This window comes from Melozone crissalis, unplaced genomic scaffold (assembly GCF_028551555.1).
Source record: "Melozone crissalis strain CALT ecotype California unplaced genomic scaffold, PUWL_Pcris_2 ptg000110l_1, whole genome shotgun sequence".
In the NCBI taxonomy this organism is placed as follows: domain Eukaryota; kingdom Metazoa; phylum Chordata; class Aves; order Passeriformes; family Passerellidae; genus Melozone; species Melozone crissalis.
In genome coordinates, this window is record NW_026535887.1 from 2,736,980 (window position 1) to 2,760,252 (window position 23,273).

The 23,273-nt window shown below is 45.1% G+C and overlaps 1 protein-coding gene across 1 annotated transcript in view; it reads right to left on the minus strand.

The window, feature by feature from the left end:
* PLXNA4 (plexin A4) overlaps positions 1 to 23,273 on the minus strand; it is a 502,367-nt gene that overhangs the window by 433,297 nt on the left and 45,797 nt on the right. Inside the window, exon 3 of the mRNA XM_054292393.1 lies at positions 12,534 to 12,716. Within this exon, the coding sequence (XP_054148368.1) occupies positions 12,534 to 12,716 (183 nt within the window). The remainder of the gene's footprint in view (positions 1 to 12,533; positions 12,717 to 23,273) is intronic.

Consider the following 23,273-nt stretch of genomic DNA (forward strand, 5'->3'; position numbering starts at 1 on the left):
TCTAATTAAAAGCTGGCTCAAATAAAACCTCTGGTTGCTACACTTCATTGTCATTTGAGGGAAAAGCTCATTTTCCAAGCTGTGGTCCCTTCTCCAGTTCCAACACAACTAATTACACTGCTTTTGTTTGCTATGAACTCACCCTGCCTTTGCCAGGCCAGGAGTTGGACTCCGATCACCACCACAAATGCCTAATTATGGGTCACAAACCAAACAAAGCCTCCCCAGCTTGAGCATCAGCAGAAAGGAGGAGAAAATTACTGTTAAATGCACATTCCCCTGTATTTCCTCAGGGGCATCCCACAGCTGCTCTCAAATTAGAGGGTTCCTAGAGGTGGGCTGGGAGAGCTGCTTAAGGCAAATTGTTTTTATAGTGCAAAAGTCAGAGAACAAAAGCTGCAAGGCATGTGTTTACTTAGGAGATTTTTTTTGCATTCATACACATATTTGCACAAAATACATTTCAGAATTATGCATCTGTGGCTGTTGTGTTTTCAGCCCCTCCAGCCCTGCACAGCAGTGATTTCCAGCACCTGGGAGAAGGTGTCAGCCCAGAGTGCAGCAGCTACCTGCAGGAAATAGCTCAGCTGAGACTCAACAAAACAGTCAATGTGAAGAGTGGGGACACGAAATTTCTGTGCAGAACATTCCCCACAGGCACAATGGGATCCTGTAAAGAGCTCCAGAGAACCACAGAATATCCTCAGTTGGAATGGACCCACGAGGATCATCCAGTCCTGCTCAAGACACCCTAAAATCCCACCCTGTGCATCCCTCAAAGCATTGTCCAAATGCTCATGGAGCTCTGGGAGCCTTGGGAATGTGGTCATTCCTTGGGGAGCCTGGGCAGTGCCCAACCACCCTCTGGGGGAGAACTTTTTGTGTCGGTGTTCACGGGGGTCTCGGGATGAGGAAAGAGATGAGGATCTGACTCCACGCTTCAGAAGGCTGATTTATTATTTTATGATATATATTGCATTTAAACTATACTAAAAGAATAGAAGAAAGGATTTCATCAGAAGGCTGGCTAAGAATAGAAAAAGAAAGAATGATAACAAAGGCTTGTGGCTTGGACTCTCTGTCTGAGCCAGCTGATTGTGATTGGCCATTAATTAGAAACAACTGCATGAGACCAATCACAGATGCACCTGTTGCATTGCACAGCAGCAGATAACCATTGTTCGCATTTTGTTCCTGAGGCATCTCAGCTTCTCAGGAGGAAAAATCCTAAGGAAAGGATTTTTCATAAAAGAGGTCTGTGACACCTCTCCTCTGCCTATCCCTTCCTAAGGCCAGGAGCTGTCAGACTGTGCTCTCTGCATTCCCCCACCAGCAGCTGAGACAGATCAGACATCTGGCCAGAGGAGCTGATTTTGGGCACAGATACAGCAGCAGGGTGGTGAGGAGGATGGAGGACAGTGAAAAACAAGCAGCCAAGGGCCAGTGATCAGCATCCAGGCTCATTCTGAGTCTTCTGCAAAGAGTTTGTAGAAAGATGGCATTTCAATAAACTACATCCATTTTCTAAAGCTTCAGTGCTCTCCTAGCACTAGCTACTTAGTGAGGAGTCCAGACAAAAATTAAGACAATGTGAAGAATCACCCCCCCAAAAAAAATCATCAGGAGAACTACTTAAAAAGATCAGCTTGCTACAACCACATGCAAAGTGAAAAGGAGAGATGGATGCACAGCACCTTATCAGGGACTTGCTCTCCTTTCAACTGGCTCCCTGATAACACATGGAGCTTAATCAAATATGCAAATGATGTCCTATCTAGAGACAAGGGAAACACAGAAATAAACCCAGAGACCGTGCATGAAAACAAGCCGATAAAATAAAATAAGGGAGTGGGGAGAAGGTTTCCTCTTTTTGATAAAATTATTTCAAACGATTAAATTAAAGCAAAACTAATTAGGAGAACCACACTTAAGCCGACTTCCGTTAAGAAGGGTCAGCAGGCAAGAGGCATTCAAATCAAAGGCAGATGCAAGAGGCACTTCAAGGGCTCCCTGAAAAGTCATTATCCCAGTCAAAAAGGAAGGGGCTAGAGAGGAGGAAAGCATCACAAGAGCCTTTTTTGGCTGGGCATCCATCTGGGAATTCACTGGAGTGCATGGAGAGCTCAACAGCCTCTCTGGAGGCTGGAGAGCAGAAGGAGCAGGTGAAGACCAAAGCTGATCACCTGATGTCCCAGCCACAGCATTTCCCTGAGAACAAAGGGACAAAGAGAAGCAAATGGACCAGAGGGACATGGGAATGGATTTGATTTTCCTTGTATCCCACCCCTGCACAATTTCCATCACGCTGCCATGCCAGGCTCTGCAGCCTGACACCATGCAGAATATCGCCTGCCACCACCACTGTCGCAGACATCTTTTATGGAAAATCCTTTCCTTAGGATTTTTCCTCCTGAGAAGCTGAGAAGCCTCAGGAACAAAATGTAAACAATTATTGTCTGCGGCTGTGGAATGCAACAGGTGCATCTGTGATTGGTCCATGTGGATGTTTCTAATTAATGGCCAATCACAGTCAGCTGGTTAGGACAGAGAGTGTGAGCCACAAACCTTTGTTATCATTCTTTGCTATTCTATTCTTAGCCAGCCTTCTGATGAAACCTTTTCTTCTATTCTTTTAGTACAGTTTTAATGTAATATATATCATAAAATAATAAATCAGCCTTCTGAAACATGGAGTCAGATCCTCATCTCTTCCCTCATCCAAGAACCCCTGTGAACATCATCACACACCACCACAGGGCAGGTGACACAGCCAGCTGTCCCCAAGAGGCTGTAGGACCCATGGATTCCAGCAAGGAACAGGATGCAGGACATTGTTACCTGTCCCCTTCTGTTTGCTTTTGTCACTAACATCCCCCTGCCTGCTCAACACCCCTCTGAGGGCAAACTCAGCTCTGCAAAGCTGTCAAACGCAGGCTGTATTTAAAGGAAACTTTGAAGAGATGAAGGCACAGCCTGCTGCCTTCCCTGGGCTCACTGGAGCCTCCTCTATCTCCTGGAGCTGGGAGCAAAAACACACAGTGCACAACTGCTGGTGTAGAATTTGGAGGGATTAGACAGTTATTTGCAAATCTCACTGCATGATCACAAGATTCCATCTCTGACAAGACTCTGAGTCACAGCTAAACCAGAATATCCAAAAAAAAAAAAAGAGCAGCACTCAACACATGTAGGAAAAGCACCCAGTGAAAGCACAGCTCAGCCAAACCCTGCTGCACACCAGCACGGAGATTGCTGAATAGTCAGAAAGCAGAGAGGGGTACTCAAAGGAGAGACATGGAAAATTAATTGCTCTCTGCCAAAAAGCAGGCTTCAGTTCTTCCCAGGAACAGCAGCCTTCATCTCACAGGAAAGAAAAAAAAAAGAAAAGAGAAAAAAAAAAAAAAAAGGAGTTTTCCTCCTGCAGTTTTACACTGCAACAAGCTGCAGTGTGAGACGTGGAGAAGTTGTAGCTGGAAGTCTCAGAGCAATGGAAATGAGGGATGTGAGAGGCAAAGCAGCCACCTGCAGTGATGGAACCCTCAGTGGGTGTTTCAAACATAGTGCTGGCTGCACCAGATCAACAGCAGAGCCTGGACAGAGCCCCTTTGGTGTGGGTTTAGGGCAGAGGAGGGATCTCAGGGTAACCCAGGCTAGAAGGGACCTCATCACAGGGTCTCCAACTGTCAGAACCCAGAAATTCCTCTGGCTGCCCTGGAGGGCTTGAGACCCTGTCAGGGGGCTCAGAGACCCTGGCACAGAGCCCAAGATTCCCCTGTACCTTTGATTAAGCCCTTGGAAAAAAAAAAATTGCCAATCTTACATGAAGAATTTCAAGCCATGAAAGTTTAAGCAGAATGATAGTGAATTTATCATGGGATGAAAAATAGACTTCTGAAGTTTTTAGAATGGGGGTTAAAGAGGCAAGATGGAGGAATCTGGGCATGTCCAGCCTTTCTCCTTCTTCTTCTTGGCCTCCATCTTCTGGGTGATGTTGGCACTTTTAGATTGGTTTAGGATAGAAGCTCACTGTCTAAGATAGGTGATAGGGATTGGGAAATTATTGTAAATAATGTACACGTAGTTTTTGTATAAAATGATAACACTGCCCTGAGAGCAGGCAGAGTGGCTCTGTCTGTCCTGCTGAGCAGACCTTGGCTGGACAGGAGAAAGAATTTTATAGACAAGATACAATGAACAACCTTGAGACCGAGAAATGAAGAGCTCTGACTCCTTCTTCGAGCACCAGGCTGGGAAAAGAGACTTTCTAATGTATCTTGGGGTCACTGTGACCAGCTAGAGACCCAAGATCTAACCCACCCTCCTGCTCAAAGCAGGTTCTGCTGGGAGATCAGACCAGGTTGTTCTGTCCCTTCTGGGCTTGAAAGTCTCCAAGAACAGGAACTGCTTCTTCAAGGTCCTCATGGACAAAAAGCTTTTCCTTGTGTCCAATTGGAATTTTTTCATGCCAGCTTATGCCTGCTGTTCCACATCCTCTCCTGACTCACCAACACGAAGAACCTGTCTCCAGCTCCTCAATAACCTCCCTGTTGGCATGTCAATGCTGTAACCTGGTCTCTCCACGTTTTCTCATCTCAGCCTGAATAAGCTCATTCCCCTCATCCGCTCCTCTCAGGGCAGGTTCTCCAGCTCATGGCCAAACTCTTGACCATCTCCTGAACTTGTTCTGGTTGTCAACAAAGCTTTTGCTCTGAGTAGCCTAAAACTGGGTGCAGTATGTGGATGTGGCCTGGCAATTGAGCCCAAGGTGATCACCTTTCCTCCATCTATATCCTGTGTCTTTGATTTCACTCATGGAACAGAATCCATTCATATTTAGGTGATGTTTGAGGACTTTATGATCACTAGACAATGATTATTACATGATCCAGCAGAAATTGTGACACTGCCCAATGTCCACATTGATTCTGGTGGAAACCCAGGGCACCGGGAATATTTCTGTGTCTGCTGTGGGGTGCCCTGACCTCCTGGGCAGCACTGACTGTGACCCTCATCCATGGAGAAAGTTTCCCAGGCTTTGAGATAGACTGGAACCCACAAAAGTGTGAAATAGATTATGGAGAGTAGTGTAGGTGTATCACTTGGTGAGAAATTGGTGTTTTGGGATTTTTAGTATGCTGTGGATGGAAGCAAGATGGAGGGCACAGGGTGTCATCCTGGGTTTCTTCTTTATGCTTCTTCATGGGTTTAGGTGGCATTTTGTAATTGGGTGGAAAAATCTGCATTGTGGGCTTTTGGAGATCAATTATTGGGTTAAAAAATAATCTAGGTGTCAGTTCTTAATTGGATAGGTCAGTCTTAAAAGCCCTTGTAACAAGAGATTGTTGGTCATTTTGTGTCTTCTAATGAAAAGCTGCTGAACTCACAGTAGTGAGACTGTTTTACTGATAAGAAATGATAAACACTTGAGTCTGAACATGTGCCATCTCAAGTGCCTTCAATCCAGACCCAGAGAAATCAACAACTTCCCACTACCCCTTTCCCCCAACACGATTACCAAGTGCTGAGTTCGCCACAGCTACAAAAACCACAACTTTGAGTGCCTCAGCCAGAAAAATTAACTAATTTCCAGGCATCTAAGCCGGCACCAACCTCTCAAAGAGTGGCTGCGCATCAAGGTAGAGCACAGACAACTACAAACATCAAATTCTGACAGGAACCAGCATCACTCCATCACAAGTCAGTGAAGCACCTGGACTCCTGCTGGCTCAGGAAGCTGTGAGGAGAGGCCTGGGTGAACCAGCCCCTCTTGCAGAAACCATCTTCCCAGCAGGAGCCAGAGCCTCTCCAGCACATTTTCAGAGCAGTCAAGTCCACCTGCCAAACAGCTGGGGGAAAAAAATAAAATTCAAAAGATCCCCAAAGTCTTTAAAGGCAGCAGAGGGAAGGAGAAGGGAGCTGAGTTTCCCTGCTGGGATTCACACAGAGCTGTCAGCTGCAGAATTCCCTTCAGGGAGTATCAAAACTGAGCAGGGCTTCTTGTTTTGTGTGTATTCAGAAACCCCCTGGCCTGTAGGAACAGTGGGGATCTCTGTGCAGCTACAATCAGACTGACATTCCAAGCATGGAAATCCCAGAGCTGCCCCCTCCTCGGATGGGAGGTAAATTCCAACCCCCTGGCTGGAACTGGGGCACCAATTCCATGGGCAGGGACATCTTCTACTCCACCACGCTGCTCCAAGCCCCATCCAAATGTCAGAACCCAGAACGTTCCTCAGGCTGCCCTGGAGGACTCGAGATCCTGACATGGAATCAAAAACACCTGTGCCTTTGATTTTAGCCCCTGGAAACAATTACCAACTTTGTATGAGGATTTATAAGCCACAAGAGTTTGAGTAGAATGATGGCTAATTTATCACTGGGTGAAAAAGTAGAATTTTGGGGATTTAGAATGGGGGTTCAAGAGGCAAGATGGAGGAATCTGGGCATGTCCTGTCCTTCTCCTTCTTGTCCTTCATCTTCTGCTGTGATGGTGACACTTCTGGATTAGTTTAGAGCACAGACAGACTGTCTAACATAGGTGATGGGTATTGGAAAATTATTGTAAATAAAGTACAGGTAGTTCTTGGTATAAAAAGCCAACATCACCCCAAGGGCAGGGACTGTGCCACAACCCAACCTGCTGGACAGATCTCAGTCGGTCAGAGAAAGAATGTCATAGATAAGAGAAAATAAACAACCTTGAAAAGCAGAACCAACTAATCTTGATGACTTCTTTGGTCTCAAGGCTGGGAAAAAGAGACTTTCCAACATCTTAGGGTCATCTCAACACCAGAGACCCTGTCATCCAACCTGGCCTTGCACACTTCAGTCCCAACTGAGCACTTCCCCAATACCACTGTGAGGGGCCAAAATGAGAACTGCAAATCCCAGCTCCCAGATTTAAAATTCTCCCTTATCACAGACATCTTTTATGAAAAATCCTTTCCTTAGGATTTTTCCTCCTGAGAAGTTGGGAGGCCTCAGGAACAAAATGGAAGCATTGATTATCTGCTGCTGTGGAACGCAACAGGTGCATCTGTGATTGGTCTCATGTGGTTTTTTCTTATTAATGGCAAATCACAGTCTGGCTGTATTGGACTCTCTGTCCAAGCCACAAGCCTTTGTTATCATTCTTTCTTGTTCTATTCTTAGCTAGCCTTCTGATGAAATCCTTTCTTCTATTCTTTTAGTATAGTTTTAATGTAATATATATCATAAAATAATAAATCAGCCTTCTGAAACATGGAGTCAGATCCTCGTCTCTGCCCTCATCCTGGGACCCCTGTGAACATGGTCACACTCCTTGTGATGCTTTGTCTCTGGATCCAGGGAAAGCAGGGTCCCAGGGGCTCAGGGTTATCCAGGGGATGGATAACCATGGAACTGAGGATGTTCTCCTAAACAGAGTTGATACCTAGTGGGAAGGGCTGGCCAGATTTCAAAGTGTTGGATCCAAAAGAAAACCTTCACCCCACACGACATTCCACATCTAAAAACCCTTCAAAGACCACAAACTGATTGGATCTGATGAAAAATTAAATACAGCCCACAGAGTGAAAGTGTTGGTTTTTAAGTTAAAGTTCCCTCTCTGCAAGGAATTCAGCATAGAAAAGGCTTTGAGTGAAATATTTGGATGGAATAAAAAGAAACTAAACAATTTCTTACAGGGAAGTTTCAAATAAATGAAAATTTCTACTACTCCATTATCAAATAAACATTTCAAAACAGACCAGATTTTTTTTTTTTTTTTTGTGAGAAATACAATTTCTGGGGCTGCTCCCAGGCTGACATTTTTGTAAGCTCAACTCTCCCTTTACACCTGCACCTCCACACAGAATTATTGCAGCTAAGTTGTATTTCTTTGACTGGAAATGATCTGTACAGAAGCAGTGACCCATAAATTAAATGCCTGGGGAGGGAATACAAGGAATATGGAATACTGCTACGCTCTTTTAGTGATGCCAGGTATTAGTGGCACCAGGAAAGAAATCCAAATCAATCCCATGGGTACATCCCTGCTTTTCTCCTGCACTGAAGAGCTGAGTGTGAATGAGAGAGTGAGCAAAGGAAAAAATAAAAAGCCAGGGAATTTTGGCACCTGGCTGTTTCACAGCAGAGTGGTTTGTAGGGAGAACAATCCCAGGAATAGCTCCTGTGCTGTTTGCAGGGAGATAAACCAGACATTTGCTGAACTCAAGTTTCTTTTTGCATCTCCTGGAAGAAATCACTAAAAACTCCCAGGACTGCCAACTGCATTTCAGCCATGGGTTTTGCCTTAAGCATTCCTCAGGGTGCAGAGGGGTTTGCAGCCAAGGAAGCCCATCAGGATCCTTGGATTGCACCAAACTGTGGGAACACACCACCGAAGCGGTACAGACACATGGGACAGCCAGCACAGGAGGAAATCAAACACTGGGTTCTAACCAAAGCACAGCAAGATTAAATATTTCTCATTAAACAATGACATGAGTGGCCAGGAGTGGTTTTCCATCCCACCTGATCTGTTGAATTAAGCTGTTTGAGGTGATCACACACCTCACAGCACTTAACACATTCATTTTCTGTCACTCTGGTTTTTTAAGATTTTCTAGGCCTTCTGATGTTGACATTCTTGTAGTGAACTTTCTCACACAATTTCTGTAAATAACTCATTGTTTTGCATTCCTTTATGGAGGAGGTGAAAGTTGATGGACTGTTGGTTTGACCAATGTCATTGGAGAGGTGGCACTGTCACCCTCCAATCCACTGTCAATCTTGGAAAACTATAAATGTTGGAGTCAGAAAATAAACTTCCCTTTTTCTTCACCTTGAGAGCAGCGGTGTGCGCTTGTGTTCCTTTGTGTCCTATAGTACAACTTTCTCCAGCACTCTTTGAGCAAGGAAAACATTCCCTGCCATTTGCTGGAGAGAAAATGAGACATGAAGACACACCAGAAGTTTCTGGCAGAGCAAAAGACTGAACTTCTCCCTGGGCCACCCTTCTCCATCCTGAAGAAGCCACAACCCCCATGAACCCTTTAATGCAAGGACAGTGGGTTTTATGTGTTAGATACGGACAGGGAGAATTTTTCCTTTTCCACAGCTCTTCATTTTTATCCTATTTATTTCTTCATTCTGCAGAGCTGAGCTGTGTCACATTCTCTGAAAAAATCCCTTCACCCAGGATTCTTCTACTGAGAAGCCTCAGAGAAAAGGAAAACAATTTTATCTCATTTGCTTCTCCTGTGTTTTGCTCATGTGGAATGTGTTTGGAGATTGTTTAGCCAGCAGGTTACTGTTTCATTGGATTCTGCTGTGAGTTGTTTTCACTCTTTGGCCAATCAGGGCCAAGCTGTGTCAAGACTCTGGAGAGAGTCAAATGTTTTCATTATTATATTTTTTACTTTCTGCCTTAAGTATCCTTTCTGTATTCTTTAGTATAGTTTGGTAATGTATTCTTTAATATAACATAGTATCATAAAATCATAAATTAGCTTTCTGAGAACATGGAGACAGATTCATCATTCCTTTCTTCATTGGGGATCCCAGTAAATACAATAGGGCTGTGCCATGGACAAGGCAGCAGAATTGGAGGGACTATTTCTCCAGCACATTATTCTGTGCCTTCCTGATGGACTGCACAGGGAGCTTTGTGAATGAGCAGGGGTTGCAAAATGTATTTTGCCTGGGGCAGTGAAATAGCTGGGGCCAAGCGTGTCATTCGGTTTCACTCACACTTTCCCTACCCTATCTCTATCTTGGTTTTTCCTTTTCTTTCCCTCTTTGTTGTCTTGGTTACATGGGCAGACTCCTGATACTCTGCTAGTATTCATTTTAATGATATGTTCCCATAAAGCACAATATTTTCCTTCAGTTGTGTGTGCCACTGGATAAATTCCTTTGACACATGTGACATTTGTCTATCAACTAACAGATATTGCTTTATGACTGTGGGTATTTTGCAGAGCATTCATGGATCACATAAATCAAAATCTGATACACAGTCTGCCACTTTCATACATAAAAAAAAACCACACAGAGAGGAAAATACTGAAACTGCAGGGGAAAAAAAGCAGCAAAGTTTCTCCAAAACCATCTTGTAATGACTTGCAGCGAGTCTTCCAAGCACAGAATAAATCCTGCTATCTTGGGGATAATCTCAGAACTCCTCTTTCACGCCATCCCAAAGATTTCACTGCAGCTTGACCGAGGAGCTGCACTGCACCAGGAGAAGCAGCAGAGTGTGACACGCCTGGTAGGACCCAACAGCACAAAAAATAAAAAAAATAAATCCCAGCTCCTGGGATTTGTCCAGGAGTTTCATCTAATCCTGCAAGGCTTACTCCAATTTACCAGTGTTTTTGAACAGAAAACAAACTTCATGCTGAAATAATGGATTATGCTGGAGCTGCAATCTCAATGCAGCATTTTCCTGGCTGCACCTGATTGATGAGCCAAGGTGGAAACCAAAGCATCCAAAGGGTCATTGCAGGGGTCAAGGAGCATCAAGGGAAAGTCCTGAGTGCCAAACCACGCAGAGGAGGTGACAGGTTGCTGTCCCAGGGTCAGACACCCTCAGGAGCACTGGAGGGGCACAACGTGAGGAGCAGAGTCAGGGACTGCAGAAGACACAGCAAGGATTGGGCTGGACCTAAAGGTTTCCAGGAGTCTGGATCAGCTGGTCCAAAACAATCACACAAGGTTAGGGGAGCCTCATTTTGCTTTGTGTTCTGCCTCTTTGGTGGAAATTCATTTACCTGAGCAAATCTCAGCCCAAGGCTCCAGCCCCGCTCCAACTCACCCAAAGTGAGAACTACCGCAAGTAGAATATTCAGCATGTTAGGAAAAAGCTTCATTTTATTCCCTTTCTCAAGTTACTCCAGCCACTTCTGCTCTCCTCTGCTCATTCTTTACCCTATAAGGCTGTGCCTGCTCCCTACCACACTCCATAAAGCACAGTAAGATTTCTCTCCTATTTTCCCCTATTAAAAAGGAATCAGATCTTGGACTCCGCAGCGCGACCTGCAAAGGCAAAGACAGAGCTGTGGCTGAGTTTTCTTCTCCTGAAGCCAAAAAAAAACCCCAACCAAAAGCTTGTGAGTGCAGGGAGAGCAGTCATTAAGTGTTTAGGTCTTTTTGATATTTACCATTCAGATCTCAGCTGTCCCATTTCCCTCCCTCCAAGAGACTGACTGGAGAACTGAACAGTTTATTATGATATCACACATGACAGGGAAGCAAAAGCTAATTAGCCAGGGGAGGAGATTATTTTTATTATGACCATTTTTTAAAACCATTTGGCTCCTTTTTCACATGCCTGAATAATAATAAAAAAAACTACCATATTTTCTTTTCAAAAGCACGAGCAGCCTTTCCTCTGCTTTGAGCAAAGCCAGAGACATTTGCCAGTGGGCAGGATCCCATTCCTCCCTCAGCATGGGGGAAATGCCATCTGAATTTACAGCCCAGATTTGCTTTTCAAGTGAAGAAACAGGTAGAGAATAAAACCAGAGATTCCAGACTATCCCTAAGCATCCATGGACAAACAACTCCCTTCGCTCCCCACAAGCCACAGTGGGTCACCTTTTCACATCACCTTATTTGCCCCAACTTGGAAGTCTTCACTCACAAAAGGGATTTAAACAGGAAACAACATCCTAAAACATCTCCAGGCTCTGCCCAGCCTCCGTTCCCAGCTTCTCCTCCATCTCCATGGCCATGGCCAAGCCACCATCTCCTTGCACAGGCAATGGCTTACAACACCCCTGGGCTGAACATTCAGACCAACATTGTCAGACTGGCACAGAGGGGCTGAAATGGAGCCAGTGCCCATCATTAGCCCACTTCCAACAACTCATCTTACCCTGGGAAAGCCACAGGTACCTCCCCAGTCTCTCTGGGGGTTTCACAAGGCAAACCCCAGCCATGCAATGGGCACATTTCAGTGAGAATGCCCAGAGAGGGACAAAAACACATTCTTGATTCTATTTGTGTGGCATCAGCCATAAACACAAAGCTCATTATGGCTCAGGACACAGCTTTCCTTTGATGCAAACCCTCTTCCTTCAGCACAAACCCCAGGCTGACATCAGCAGGGCAGCCCCCGATCCCGTGCTGGGCTCGTGGTGAGATCACAACCCAGTCACACTGCCCTAAAGAAAGATCTCCAGAGCGTGGATCCTGTTTCCCAAACTTCAGCCCCAGTCTGATTTTCTCCAGCATGCAAAGACACCCCATGATCAATGACTCAATTAGAGATGGTCTGAACACCAAAAAATTCGGTTGGATGCAAATCACATCACGTCCGTCTGTGACTGTGGTTTGACTTCTGAAGCATTAATTTCCTGATGAATAACCACTTGGAAGGAGGATTTTATCCTTTCTCAGATAATCTTTATCCCTTGAGGGTGAAACACAGTTTCTTTGCCAACCAAACCATTTTTCATCCTCAAAATAGGAGCACCTTAGGACAAGGACCGCGCTCGTGCTCGACGCAACACTTAAATCACCATAAAAACATGAAAATCTGAGTTAGAGGACCACGTAGGTCTTACCTTCTTGAGCTTCCCACTCTTGGTGCCCACAAAAGCCAGGGAGTGGTTCTTGTAGACGTAGGCAATCACCGAGGTCATCCTGTCCCCATCCTCAGTGAAAATGGGGAGCCCTCGCACCATGGATGATACTCCCAAGGGGGCATTCATATCCAGGCCACAGAAATTGTCATCAATTGTTAACAGCTGCAAAGGAAGAAAGAAAAAAGTGGGTAAACAGCTGAAGTCACCAATTTTTCAGCCATTTGAAAAGTATCCATCCGTTGCTTAACGTGCCTGTAATTTATGCAGGCTGACGAAAATCAAGGAGGACTGGAGAAAGAGGTGGAAAAAAGGAAAAAAAAACCTCTCTGAAGTTACACAATAAGTTACAGCCAGAAGGAGAACTGGAAAGTTGGTTCTGTTGAATGACAGCCCAGCAGGATACATTACATTAAGCCTTTTTCCTACTGCTGTACCAGTCAGTTTTACCAGTCAAGACTCACCAATCAAGTGAAAGTCTGCTGAAAATGTCTTAAACATCCCCACTGTCAAAAAAAAAAAAAAAAAATAAAAGTACACCATTCCTGTAGATCCAGAGTAAGAACTACTGAGTTAAATCTGCACTGGCAAATAAAATTATAAAATAGACCCTGACCTGTCCTCTGGAACCAACACTAAGAATCACATCTACCAAGCCTAAATAACCACTCCTCTCCTAATTTTAAACTCAGCAAGGTTGCTTATGTTACATCTTCGTAACGGAGTGCCCAGGCATTATCCAAGAGAGAGATGGTCAGTTGGTCAGCCCAGGAGGCCAAATCTGCAGAAGGGACTGTGGTAAGAATTAAATATCATGAACTTAAAGCCCTTTCCAGTACCTCAGGGGGCTCTAAGAGAGCTGGAGCAGAATTTGGGACAAGGCATGGAGGAACAGGACAAGAGGAAATTGCTTCAAACTGCCAGAGAGCAGCATTAGATGGGGAGAAATTGTTGGCTGTGAGGGTGGTGAGGCCCTGGCACACATGGTCTAGAGAAGCTGTGGCTGCTCCTGGAAGTGTCCAAGGCCCGGTTAGACAGGGCTTGGAGCCCCTTGGGATAGGTGAAGGTGTCCCTGCCCATGGTGTGGAAAAAAACACTCTGTGAAATGCCAGTGTCCATAAAAGAGACAGAGGAGTTCTGCAATTTTATTTGAATAAATGGAGAGAGAGCCCACTGGGGCATACCCCCATGGGGTTTCACTCTCGAGGTTTCAGAGCACACAGCCTCCTTTTATCCTAAACTCACCCTCTTCCTTTCCCCGTTACCAGGAAGGTGCAGCCTTCCCAATCCACCTCCCACATATCCCTCCTTGAACCTATAATTTCCCCCAAAACTCAGCAGTTCTGGCTGTCTGCCTTCAGGGGATCCACTACCCAGAAGTGCCAAGGGCTTTACCTGGACACATTTGTCCAACCCTTAAGCTGAGGAGTTGAAACCATAGTTAAAATTCCCAAATTCCCATGTTTTGTGGTTGGTACAGACATTTAGGCCCATTTCAAAGACATTAACACCCATTCCTCCTAAAGACCCCTCACCCATCGAGTTGTTTGTAAGGACAATAACATCCATCTTTCCTTCCTTTAAGGCATCTTCCAACCCAAACCATTCTGTGATTTAACTGGGATTCCGTAATTTCCTGTAGTTCTTTGGAGAGGAGGGAAGCTTCCACAGCTACCACGGGGGAATTTTCAGCTTTTTTTTTTTTTTTTTTGGAGACATCCATGAATTCCAAAAAACCAGAGAAAAACTCCTATCCATCAATCCTGCTGCCTGACCTCCATCACCCACTGCATTTGAACTCAGCAGCATTTTCACCACATGGATGTTCCACTGGGATCCCTTTCACTTAAATTAATGTCATGTCTATTTGTCCCTAAAGGTGTTTCCTTGGGCTTCAGGGAGTTCCAGGAATGTGGCACAGGCAGCTCTTCTACCTTCAGGCACCATCAAGGCAGGTGAAGCTAATACAGGTCACAGATCTCCACAGAATAAATCAAATAAAACCCCAAATATCCCAGCACACAACTGCCAGAGCACTTGGACTTTATTAACTTCTCTGGGGCCACTCACAGATTTCAACACTTAAAGTGTTTAGCTAAGGCCTAGAGAAGCAATAATGAAGTGTACAGGAAGGTTGCCTAGTTTTGATATATCAGAACTAAAGGACCATGACAATTTTCTTTGCGCTCACATCTTCCTGGAAACACAGCTAAAAAAAGTGATGGTCCCTGCTTGAGTTCACCAGCAGTAAAAGCCTGATAGTTGATTCATTTTATCCTCACCCAGCAATTACGGGCAATAATTACAGATGGTTTTGCTGAATAGAAGAATAATGCGTCCTAAATGTGTTTATAAATACATAAAACCTAGGAGGAATTCAAAGGGCCATTAGGAGGGATCAGCTAGCCTGAGCTCTGGCCTGCAGGAGTCATTAGTGTTTGTGGACTGCCCTTTTTAGCAGAGCTAAAAGAGCAATTAGGGAGCAGATCAGCAGCCTCCAGCAGCAGCAGGCAGGATGCTGCTAGTCCAAAATGACAGCAACAAGTCCAAGATAAATCTGCAACCCAGCTTTAGGACGTGGAAATCCATAATCAGCAGGGAAAGGAGGTGTGCCAGAGAAGGAGCCACCCAACCAAACTGGAAAGGCGCCTTCCAACAGAGCCAGGTGGCCACAAAACTACTCCAGGTGATCCAATCGGCCCCAAATTCCAACCCATAATCGGCCTCAAAATTTCAACCCATAATTGGGCTCAAGTTTCAAATCCCCTCGGCCCCAAAATTTCAAATCACCAATCGGCCCAACTGTGTGGTCCCTTGGTGTCCCTCCAAGCTGAATTGTCCTGTGGACAATTAGACTCTTGGATCTTGTAAGATCCAAGCATCCTGGTCTCCAAGTCAGCCCCAATTTGCCCAGAAACCATTAAGCTCAGAGACGAGCACAAATTTATATTTCAGGGGTATAACCAAACTGCCTAAGTGCTCACCCTGACAAGCTGGAAAGAATCACGTCAGGCTGAAAGCAGGAAAATCCCAAACAGCAGAAAGAGGGGAGAGAAAGGAAAGTTTCCAAGGAAAACAAGACAGTTTTCTCCACCACCAAGACGATGAAAAGCTTCAAAGTGCCAGCAGACATCTTACCTAAGGTGCAGGGTGCAAAGCTCCATCCCAGACCAGAGAAAATTATTCTGACAAGCAGTGAAATGAGATGAATCCAGCAGAGCACAGGCAAAACCAACCCCTCCAGCTGAAGCACTTGGGACCAGGAAGGACCCACACAATCCTCTGGCTGCCTTTCTACTCCATCCAGACCCTCCCAACCCCAGGGGCAGGAGCCTGGGAGGACACAGCCCCCAAAATCACAGCATTAAGCACAAACACCTGTGGCTGATTTGTCTACAACCTGTTGAGGTTTCATTAATCTAATTGCCACTGGGTAGTTCCTCCTGCACCTGATTGGGCTCCAGCTGAACTCAGACCTACCCTTAATGGGGCTGATAATCCCATACTGACACAAAATTAAATTTAAGCCTATTTATTTCATCTTTTTTTCCCCTGGCATTACTTACAGGAGAATCCTTATAAGAAGGGCTTACACAGAAATAGGGGGGCAGATCTTTTTAAAGAAGGTAAAGTCACACTAGGTTTAAAGAAGAAATTGGTTATAATGAGGGTGGGGAACAGAGAAGTTGTGGCTGCCCCTGGATCCCTGGAAGTGCCCAAGGCCAGGGTGGGATAAGTGAAGGTGTTCCTGCCCATGACAGGGGTGGAATTTGATGATCTTTAGGTCACTTGCAACCCAAACCATTCTAGAACTCTGTGTGCTGCTGGTTGGGTGCCAGAGAAGCAATTACAACATTGCTGGTTTGCCATGTGGACAACCCTCCCCCAGAAACAAGGCCAGCAAGCCACACGAAAACTATTTTCATTGAACATATTTGGGTTATTTCCTCTGGGGAATCATCTGCCAAAAAAATGCCAGCAAGCAAAACCCTCCAAATAAACAGCACCCAGCTCCTGCACAGCTGTGGCTCTCAGCTGCACACAGGCCTTTGTAGAGCCAGAAATACAGTCATCCTCTGCAGCAAAGACAGACACATAAGGAAGTTTGGATTTATGATGAAAGGGTCAGGAGTTGCAAGCACAGGTTTATTTTCAATTCCAGACACTCCTAGCAGCAATATAAAGTAGCCACGTTAAACTCTCTGGAGCTTCTCTGCCTGGCAATTTCATGTTAACGACTTTGCAGAATGAAGGGGGAGGTGAGGGCAGGAATTCACTTCTAGCGGTGGCTGGGATAGCAGGGAGAGGCAAAGGGAAGGTCTGCGGAGGTGGGGATGATATCAGCAATTCTCACATCCTGGGCAGTTAAAATCCAACCCAGAAAGTCACAGCCAGAGGTAACTTGGAAGGGAATGGGGGCCCTGGAGTTGGAATGCTGGGCTGAGATCAACCACTTCATCGTCCCACAACAAATTCCCACTTGCAAATGAGGGAATGTTTCTCACCACCACCCTGCCCCAGGGAAACTGATAAGCACAGGTGGTCTGCATATCCAAAATGTCTGCATATCCAAAATATCTTCATCTGAGATGGAACTGGCAGCTCCCAGGGTGTAGGGGGATACAGTGTGGGTAAATGAAGGTGGTATAGAATGTAATCTTATCCCCTAAAGAGTTGCAGCTGAACCAATTACTAAAGATTAGGAGCAGGCCTGATGTTAACAGGCCACACCTGTAGCAAATAAGAACAGTGTTATAAAAGAGTGGATTGGTGGGAACTGGAGTCAGATGGCTGCTGTGAGGACCAGGAACAGTCAGAGCTTAGAGGAGCTGCCTATGAGAAACATCGAGGAGGCATGAGGCTCTGGTGATATGGAATGCTTGCACTGTAAATGATAATATGAATTCTTGATATGTAAGACAACACCGGGGTACAAATGCCCTCCCCAGTCCCACCAGCTGTCTCTCTACCTGGTTGTGTCCTGCTCCTGTCACCTCTGTCTGTGTCACCCACAACCTACAGCCCTGACACCATGGCCGAGTGTCACAGCCACCACTGAAACAGGAAGAGTGTGCAAAAGAGTGGCCCTGATTTACAGGATTCTGGCAGGGTTTGCCTTCTCCAGGATTAAACCTATCAAATAAATAATTAACACATCCAAACCCTCCTGGAGAGGATGGCTTTACAAGGCTGGTGCTGGCTCAGTCCTGTAGGGATTGACTAAGCCCCCAAAACCCCAAATTCAGCAGAAGGGCTGGAGATTTGATTCCATCACCTCCTTGCCTGTCCTCATCTCATTCCCAGCAGGAACGAGCGTGCTGGCACTGCAGGAGTGGCATAAGCACCAAATATCAGGGGACAGGGGCAAATAGTGCTCATAATACACCAATTGTCCCTTAAACATCTGCTTTCACTGTTTGCTTCTGAAGCAGCCCCTGATAATCAAACACAGCCTAATCCACATTTGGGGAAGAGCCTTGATAAAGGATTAGCCACCCCTCACTCCTCCTTGCTTTCACTCCAGCAGAACCTTCCTCCTCAATCAAAGCACTGGAGCCTTTTTTTTATTCCCAGATATCTCAGCAGGCTCCAAAGCAATTCCACAGACTCACCAGGGATAAAGGCTGTCCCAGTGGCCAAGCCTTGCCTTTGATTTACAGCTAATACCTAACAGCCCTGCCTTCATGTGGTGGCAGGTACTTGGCTCCTCTCTCCTGTTATCTCAGGCTTGGCTGAGGCAGAGGATGGAGGGAACACACATTAATGGATGTCTGTGCTGCCAGCAGGGCCAGGCAGCCAGCAGCAGTAAGAAATCAACAGTCATAGGCATTTGAGTCTTTGCAAGGAGAATTCCAAGGTCTTTTCCATCACCTGGCTGCAAGAGCTGAATGAGGGTGAAGGTGGGCATATGTCCATTCAATAGAATATTTAAAAATCTAGAGAGATGGAAGGCATAGAAAAACCTCTCAGCAGGAGCTTCATGGTATTTGAAGAGACACAAGCTAAGAAATTTAGGGTCTAGGACACCTGCAGCAGGGGTGAACCATAAATCCCCACGGAGCGGAGCTGGAAATAATGGAAACCATCTCCCTGCAAATCACAGGAATTTAAATTCCAGCAGCAGCAGGATGGTCCCCAAGGATTGTGCTGCTCCTGCTCCTGTTTGCCTGCACACATTCTCTTGGTGGTTTGAGCAGGTTTGAGTGCAAGGTGAATTCATGGTTGATGCTGCTTTGCCCTGCATTAGTACTTGGCATTGCTGGTGCTGGATTGACCCTCCCTCCTGCAGTATCTCTGCTTCTGGACATGCTGCCTCCTGTGAAATCACTGGATTTTGGTCCACCTGCCCTTTCTCCCCACAGAAGCTCAGCAGAACCATCATTTATCATTTTATCCTGCTGCTGTGCCGAGCTGTGAAATCCCAGCGCAGGATGAAGAGGGCCCCTCTGGCTTTCCCTCCTGCCACACCATTCCTGAAATTTGATGTCTGTCACTGCCCTCCCCTCTTGGTTTCTCTGGGTCTGGATTGAAGGCACTTGAGATGGCAGTTCATGTTCACACTCAGGTGTTCATTGTTTCTTATCAGTAAAACAGTCTCACTACTGTGAGTTCTGCAGCCTTTCATTAGAAGGCACAAAATGGCCAACAATCTCTTGTTACAAGGGCTTTTAGGACTAAACTATCCAATTAAGAAAAGACACCTAGATTATTTCCCTTTTAACCCAATACCTGATCACTTGAAACCTGCAATGTGGGTTTTTCTGTCCAATTACAAAATGTCACCCAAACCCATGGAGAAGAAGGAAGGAAAAGGTGAAGAAGAAGGTGAAGAACAACCTGCCTCCACCCTAAAACCTCCATCTTGCTTCATATTTATTTCTATATTCTAAAACCCCAAACTCTAAATTTTCCACCCTGTGATATTAAACACTTTTAACCAACTCCACACCCATAATCCCAGTGCTATTAATCAATTTTGGAACCCTTCTCCACAACCTCAGGTCAAATGCAGTGTTCTCTTGTGGGTCTGTGCCTTTCAGCACAGAAAGTTTAAAATTCTCAGCATCCAGGGTTCCAACACTCCCCATCCTGGGTCAGGAAAAGGCTGCAGGTTTGCCTGGTTGCAGACCTTTGTCATCTGCAGCTCAAAATTTTGTGTTCAAAGAGATGGGCAGCGACCAAAGATAGCACAGATCACCGACCCACCCCTCCTCAGTGGTCAGTCTGGAGTCTGTGACATCCAACAATACCCAGCCCTGTTTCCCCAGGGTGCTCTGTGATACAACAGAATCTGGACCAAGAGCCAGCATTTGGAAATGCATTCTAATTGCGCACAGCTTTTCACTTGTGCACCCACAGCAGTGCTTGCTGTGCAATTACATGTCCCCATGTACAAATGACAGAGCAGTTACAGGAACTTTGCCAGTTATAGGGAAATTGCACCCACTATGCTGAAGAGGTTTCAGACACAGCTCAGGAGCACAAGAACAAGAGGGAAAGTTACTCAAATTGACTAGAACTTCTACAGGCATTTGGATTTTAGGTCTGTAGTTTAAGTACCAGTTCAAGGACTGGTGTCAAGTTTCCAGAGTGCTGCAGAATCTTAATGGAGTACAGACTTTTTATGCCTGCATTTATGTTCTTGCTCTGCTGGGAGTGTGAGGCTCCCCAGCAGTCCACACCATGTTCCTCCACGTCGTAAAATTTGCAATTTCCTGAAGAGGAGGCTGCCTTTCTTGCAGAGAGCAACAGGTTCCTTCAGTCTTCAGAGCTGGGTGATTGTCAGTAATTGTGGATAAAAGGAATTGTGCTGTAAATTTGTGCTATAAATGCAGCATCCTCCAAGTTCTGCCTTTTTAAGTGATTGCAGTACCCAAAGATGTGCACAAGCTAAATCCATTAGTGAGCCCCTACATTTTCTAGGCTCAATATTACAAAATTTAAATAATTCTGGCTGCTTTCCTTTATTTTTTTATCACACCTCAGAGATGCAGAGCCCTGCTTTCAGCTGATCCTCTCACAGCCATGGTGACATCATTGCAAAGATTGGTTTTTGCTTGTTCTCCATCTCTGGTTCCCATTTTTGCTGGGACTGTTCTGGAAGCTGCACTGGGCTGTTGGGGGCTCTGAGCAACTGCTCTGGTCTCTGTCCATGGCAGGGGGTGGAACTGGATGAGCTTTAAGGTCCTTTCCAACCAAACCATTCTAAGATGCTGTGATTAGAGGGAAATTGCTCATGTCCTTGTGAAGGAAACTCATATTGTGATTTAAGTGGTTAAGTGGTATTTCCAGAGCCTTGGTTGGACCCCAGAAGTCTGAGAAGTGACAGTACCTCCAGCAGCAATGCAGGCCAATATAATAAAACATAATAAATAAAATATTACATTCATGGAGATGTTCCCATTCCAAATCCCAAACATCACTGTGTCAGCCAAATCTCCCTTTTGCATATTTGTGAAAAATGTGTATTTTATGATTGGTTTTTCACAGATACTAAAATGAATATTATATGTGTTGTGTTAGAAAGTTATGCTGTGTTAATTCTCTTAAGTAGTGTGGTAAATATAGTTTGAGGTTAGAACATAAGGTTAAAATAGAAACTACACTATGTAGGATACTTTTTTTCTAAAGAAAGGACTCGCAGTGAGATAGCGGCCACAGGACACCTGAATCTTTCAGAGAAAGAGAATTTATTGCTCCATTATCAGGAGAAATGAACTTCTTCCTGCCTTGCTCAGCTCTGAAGATGCAGTCAGGATTCAGAGGAAGAAGCTGACACTGCCCAGACAGAATCCTGTATTTGAATTTAATTTATGCATCATGTATGAGGTGCATGAATATGCAACAGGTTATTGTTTTTAAGGGTTAATCCTCTGTTAACGTGGGTCCTTTTTCGGGCTTATTTTGCCTAGAAAAGGTACCCGGACTATCCCTAACTCTTTGTTTCTATAGTCTCATATTGTCCTAATCCAAATTGTCCAATTATTATTCTAATTATATTACTATTTTTATAACCATTTTATTACTATTAAACTTCTAAAATTTTAACAAGTGATAGGCGTTTTTCACAATATTGCATTCCCATCTCTTCAAAAAATTTCCAGCATCACAACTCCAAATCCCAGCACTCCAAACCATGCAGGTGGGGTGAAAACCCCACCCCAGAGCTGTGTGGCCACTGAGGTTCCTTCCTACAAGCCAGAAGGATGGATGTGACCTGAAGAGCAGCAAGTGTGGCTGTAAAAGTTGTAAAAGGGAGCTGAACTCTCCTATGGTCCCATAAAATTCCCCTTGCTGGCTCAGAGGATCGTGTGGCTGCGGCGTTGAGGGATAAACAGAGGAATATAATCTCTGTGCCTCTCAGATCAGTGCTTTGAAAAATTCACTTAAAATTTTTCACACCCCAAAAAAAAAAAAGAGATTATTGAGTGTGGAGACTCTGCCTTTTAAACTGGCACGGGCTGTTGTGTAAATAAGCATTTAGGGATTTTTCAAAAGGGAAGTATTGATCAAATAAGCTGCTGGAGCTCTTCTGTAAGAACTTATTCCAGCAGCAAAGCTCTGCTACACACCTGAAACACAGCAGCACTGGTGTATATATATATTGTTGAAACGGGGAGAATGAGTCCTAGTGAGAGGAAATCTTAGGTGAAAAGGGGGTTTTGGGTTTCTTTTTTTGCAGAAAGACACCTTTGAGAGAAGGTGCTGCATTTATCCTAAAGGATGTCCCTGATCAGCCCTCTCATTCCTATTGAACACACACCAGCACCTGCTCAGATAAAGTCTGGCTGCCTCCCTTTGATGGCACCACCAGCAATTCACTGCTGCTGCAATCACAATTGCTATAATTATTATTTTGTTACACAGGGAAACAAAAAAATAAAAAAAATCATCATTTGGGCTGCAAAGTGGCGCCCGTGCCAGCAGTGCCGCAGAAATGAAATAACAAAGCTGCTTTGCATGCAGGCAACACCTTCACCCCGAGAGCCCTGAGCCTCTTAAAAGCATTAATTAAGCCTCACCACGGTCCTGCAAAGGTGATTTAAGTGCTGTAATGAGTGAGATGTATGTGCTGCTGGAAATGGTGTGAGAGCTTAGCTCGCTCAACAAATAACAGAGAGTGGAGATCCTGTATCAGGGAGAATGGAGATGTGTCTGGTGCCATCATCTCACAGAAGATGCATTTAAAGAGGCCTGGTTATCAGTTTGAACAACAAGCTAAAGCACTCGAGCCCTGAAAGGGAAAATCTCCAGCTTGTAGCTGCTTATCTGGGCGGATCTTGGTGCTTGAGGAATTCAGAGCGTTTGTACCAGGCAGTGTCAATTCACTGGAATTCCAACTGCTCCCGAATCTGGGAGCAGGACGGAGCAGTTGGGAGGAGCAGGGACACCATCACAGTCACAGCCCTGTATTTCCTGGAGTGGGATCCCCACCAACAGCCCCAACCCAAGAGTGCTGCGTTGTCACTGACATATTTTCTGAAAAATCCTTTCGCTAGGATTTTTCTCCTGAGAAGCCTCAGAAAAGAAATGTAAACCATAATTATCTGATTGCTTGGAATGTGGTCTGGAGGTTGCTTACCAACAGGTGCATCTTTGATTGGTCTCATGTGAATTGTTTCTGATTAATGACCAATCCCAGTCCAACTGTGTCAGACTCTCTGATCATTCACAAGATTTTATTATTCATTCTTTTCTATCCTTCTGATCTCTCCTTTCTCT